Source organism: Hemibagrus wyckioides, linkage group LG12, assembly GCF_019097595.1.
Source record: "Hemibagrus wyckioides isolate EC202008001 linkage group LG12, SWU_Hwy_1.0, whole genome shotgun sequence".
Lineage (NCBI taxonomy): Eukaryota > Metazoa > Chordata > Actinopteri > Siluriformes > Bagridae > Hemibagrus > Hemibagrus wyckioides.
In genome coordinates this window covers 16153550-16158549 of record NC_080721.1, presented here as the reverse complement: position 1 = coordinate 16158549, position 5000 = coordinate 16153550, and the positions used below count along the sequence as shown (strand labels likewise).

The following is a 5000-nucleotide window of genomic DNA, read 5'->3' as shown; positions in this document are numbered from 1 at the left end:
TGCAGTGATGGTACAGTGATGATGCAGTGATGATGCAGTGATGGTACAGTGACACAGTGATGATGCAGTGATGGTACAGTGACAGTGATGATGCAGTGATGATGCAGTGATGATGCAGTGATGGTACAGTGATGGTACAGTGACAGTGATGATGCAGTGATGGTACAGTGATGATGCAGTGATGATGCAGTGATGGTACAGTGATGGTACAGTGATGATGCAGTGATGGTACAGTGATGATACAGTGATGGTACAGTGATGGTACAGTGATGGTACAGTGACACAGTGATGGTGCAGTGATGGTGCAGTGATGGTGCAGTGATGATACAGTGATGGTACAGTGATGATGCAGTGATACAGTGATGGTACAGTGATGATGCAGTGATGGTACAGTGATGGTGCAGTGATGATACAGTGATGGTACAGTGATGATGCAGTGATGGTACAGTGATGGTACAGTGATGATGCAGTGATGATGCAGTGATGGTACAGTGATGGTACAGTGATGGTACAGTGACACAGTGATGATGCAGTGATGGTACAGTGATGGTGCAGTGATGGTACAGTGATGGTGCAGTGATGGTGCAGTGATGATACAGTGATGGTACAGTGATGATGCAGTGATGCAGTGATGGTGCAGTGATGGTACAGTGATGGTACAGTGATGATGCAGTGATGATGCAGTGATGGTACAGTGATGGTGCAGTGATGATGCAGTGATGGTGCAGTGATGGTACAGTGATGGTACAGTGATGATGCAGTGATGGTACAGTGATGGTGCAGTGATGGTGCAGTGATGGTACAGTGATGGTGCAGTGATGGTGCAGTGATGGTGCAGTGATGATGCAGTGATGGTACAGTGACACAGTGATGATGCAGTGATGGTACAGTGACAGTGATGATGCAGTGATGATGCAGTGATGATGCAGTGATGGTACAGTGATGGTACAGTGACAGTGATGATGCAGTGATGGTACAGTGATGATGCAGTGATGATGCAGTGATGGTACAGTGATGATACAGTGATGATGCAGTGATGATGCAGTGATGGTACAGTGATGATACAGTGATGGTACAGTGATGGTACAGTGATGATGCAGTGATGGTACAGTGATGATGCAGTGATGGTACAGTGATGATGCAGTGATGGTACAGTGATGGTGCAGTGATGATACAGTGATGGTACAGTGATGGTACAGTGATGATGCAGTGATGCAGTGATGGTACAGTGATGATGCAGTGATGATGCAGTGATGGTACAGTGATGGTACAGTGATGATGCAGTGATGATGCAGTGATGGTACAGTGATGGTACAGTGACACAGTGATGATGCAGTGATGGTACAGTGATGGTACAGTGATGATGCAGTGATGCAGTGATGGTGCAGTGATGGTACAGTGATGGTACAGTGATGATGCAGTGATGCAGTGATGGTGCAGTGATGGTACAGTGATGATGCAGTGATGATGCAGTGATGGTGCAGTGATGGTACAGTGATGGTACAGTGATGATGCAGTGATGGTACAGTGATGGTGCAGTGATGGTACAGTGATGGTACAGTGATGATGCAGTGATGCAGTGATGGTGCAGTGATGGTACAGTGATGATGCAGTGATGATGCAGTGATGGTGCAGTGATGGTACAGTGATGGTACAGTGATGGTACAGTGATGATGCAGTGATGATGCAGTGATGGTACAGTGATGGTGCAGTGATGGTACAGTGATGGTACAGTGATGATGCAGTGATGCAGTGATGGTGCAGTGATGGTACAGTGATGATGCAGTGATGATGCAGTGATTGTGCAGTGATGGTACAGTGATGGTACAGTGATGATGCAGTGATGATGCAGTGATGGTACAGTGATGGTGCAGTGATGATGCAGTGATGGTACAGTGATGGTGCAGTGATGGTACAGTGATGGTACAGTGATGATGCAGTGATGATGCAGTGATGATGCAGTGATGGTGCAGTGATGGTGCAGTGATGGTACAGTGATGGTGCAGTGATGATGCAGTGATGATGCAGTGATGATACAGTGATGATGCAGTGATGGTGCAGTGATGGTACAGTGACACAGTGATGATGCAGTGATGGTACAGTGATGGTGCAGTGATGGTGCAGTGATGATGCAGTGATGATACAGTGATGATGCAGTGATGGTGCAGTGATGGTGCAGTGATGGTACAGTGACACAGTGATGATGCAGTGATGGTACAGTGATGGTGCAGTGATGGTGCAGTGATGATGCAGTGATGGTACAGTGACACAGTGATGGTGCAGTGATGATGCAGTGATGGTACAGTGATGGTACAGTGATGGTACAGTGATGGTGCAGTGATGGTACAGTGATGGTGCAGTGATGGTACAGTGATGATGCAGTGATGGTACAGTGATGGTACAGTGATGATGCAGTGATGGTACAGTGATGGTACAGTGATGGTACAGTGATGGTACAGTGATGATGCAGTGATGGTACAGTGATGATGCAGTGATGGTGCAGTGATGGTACAGTGATGGTGCAGTGATGGTACAGTGATGGTGCAGTGATGGTACAGTGATGGTGCAGTGATGGTGCAGTGATGGTACAGTGATGGTACAGTGATGATGCAGTGATGGTACAGTGACACAGTGATGATGCAGTGATGGTACAGTGATGGTACAGTGATGGTACAGTGATGGTACAGTGATGATGCAGTGATGGTACAGTGACACAGTGATGATGCAGTGATGATGCAGTGATGGTGCAGTGATGGTACAGTGATGGTGCAGTGATGATGCAGTGATGGTGCAGTGATGGTACAGTGATGGTGCAGTGATGGTGCAGTGATGGTGCAGTGATGGTGCAGTGATGGTACAGTGATGGTACAGTGATGATGCAGTGATGGTACAGTGATGGTACAGTGATGGTACAGTGATGGTACAGTGATGATGCAGTGATGGTGCAGTGATGGTGCAGTGATGGTGCAGTGATGATACAGTGATGGTACAGTGACACAGTGATGATGCAGTGATGATGCAGTGATGGTGCAGTGATGGTACAGTGATGGTGCAGTGATGATGCAGTGATGGTGCAGTGATGGTACAGTGATGGTACAGTGATGGTACAGTGATGGTGCAGTGATGGTACAGTGATGGTACAGTGATGATGCAGTGATGGTACAGTGATGGTACAGTGATGGTACAGTGATGGTACAGTGATGATGCAGTGATGATGCAGTGATGGTGCAGTGATGGTGCAGTGATGGTGCAGTGATGGTGCAGTGATGGTGCAGTGATGATACAGTGATGGTGCAGTGATGCAAGACATTTATTCAGCTCACTGTTATTATCTGTTTCCAGGTCGCAGCCACTTCAGTTCCTCTGCAGACGCAGACTATAGCCAGTTTTCCTGTGCAGACGCAGACGCTGCAGACACAAACTCAGACTGTGATGATCACTCCAACTGCACCACAGCAACGATTCATACAAAACCCTGTCATCTGCCACCAGAACCCCAATGCTGCTTTTCAGGGTAAGAAAAAAGAAAGAGTGTATGATTACTGCCCCTGACTCCTCTCCCCCACTCCTACAGATACCCCCTGACTACTCTCCCTCACTCCTACACATACCCCTGACTACTTTCCCCCACTCCCTCAAGTTCATGAGAAAGTTAATGTTCTTTCTGATTTTGGCTCCACCTTCTTTTTAGTCCTCCAACCACAGATGCCGAGCATTGTGACATCACCACAGGTTCAGCCAATGGCAATCCAGCATCAGCGTCTGTTGACCCCTGCAGCTCAGACCATTCAGACGATCTCTGCAGCACCTGCTGCTGTTCACACTGTAGCACCTCAGGTGCAGCAGGTTCCTGTGAGTGTCTCACACACACACACACACACACACACCAGTGTCCTATCTAACTGGATGTGTATCTGGTAGGTGTTGGTGCACCAGCCTCAGATTTTGAAGACAGACTCACTGGTTTTGACGACGATGCAAAATCCAACTGGAATTACAACACTTACTGCACCCATACAAACTGCTGTTCAGTTTCCAGTAAGTATCCTCACACTCACACTCACACACACACACACACACACATGTTCTTGTCTGTACACTCACACACTCCCTCTCTCAGACTCTGGTGGGCAGTAACATCCTCACAACTGTCCCGGTGGTAATGGGAGGTGGTGACAAGCTGCCAATCAAACAGCTCCCTTCTAGCCCCGCCCAGTGCACCAACGTGAGCAGGCCAGTGCCGGAGCAGAGTACCCCGGTTGCCATGGGAATGGGCGGTGTGGTGAAAGAGGGAGAGAGGAGGACAACACACAACATCATAGAGAAGCGATATCGCTCGTCCATCAACGACAAAATTCTGGAGCTGCGTGACCTCGTCATGGGCAACGACACCAAGGTGGGGATCCAGGTGCATGAGTGTTTAGCACTGTTAATGCTCCTCAAGCACTGGGAGTAAGCTCTGTGTGTGTGTGTGTGTGTGTGTGTGTGTGTGTGTGTGTATGTGTCAGATGCATAAGTCTGGTGTGTTACGGAAGGCGATCGACTACATCAAATACCTGCAGCAGGTGAACCAGAAACTGAGGCAGGAGAACCTGACACTGAAGATGGCCAGCCAGAAGCACAGTGAGTGGACACACACACACATTTATATCATTATTGGTCAGAGAGGTCAGTATTGCACATTCTGTCTTTCTTTCTGTACAGAGTCGGTGTGTGTGGTGGACGAGGTGTCTGTTATGACTCCGCCCCCATCTGACTCGGGTTCTGCCTCTCCTCAGTTCAGCATCGACTCGGAACCCAACAGCCCACTTCTTGAGCCGGTACACACACACACACACACACCTATATAGAGAGAGAGATATTTTAGGTCTGTCTGTAGTTAACAGGAAGGTTACCTTCTAAAATAACTCTCCTGTGGAGCTGAATGTTTCTCCTCCTCCCTGTTTAGCTGAAGAGTGAGCCAGCCTCACCCCCGTCAGTGGGTGTAATGGATCGTTCCA

General features: G+C 48.2%; 1 protein-coding gene across 1 annotated transcript in view; it reads left to right on the top strand.

Moving 5' to 3' along the window:
* srebf2 (sterol regulatory element binding transcription factor 2) overlaps positions 1 to 5000 on the top strand; it is an 18060-nt gene that overhangs the window by 3264 nt on the left and 9796 nt on the right. The window contains exons 3-9 of the mRNA XM_058404712.1: positions 3343 to 3514; positions 3692 to 3852; positions 3922 to 4038; positions 4121 to 4396; positions 4509 to 4623; positions 4705 to 4820; positions 4949 to 5000. The exon at positions 4949 to 5000 is cut by the window's right edge and continues 153 nt beyond it. Coding sequence (XP_058260695.1) covers positions 3343 to 3514; positions 3692 to 3852; positions 3922 to 4038; positions 4121 to 4396; positions 4509 to 4623; positions 4705 to 4820; positions 4949 to 5000 — 1009 coding nt within the window. The remainder of the gene's footprint in view (positions 1 to 3342; positions 3515 to 3691; positions 3853 to 3921; positions 4039 to 4120; positions 4397 to 4508; positions 4624 to 4704; positions 4821 to 4948) is intronic.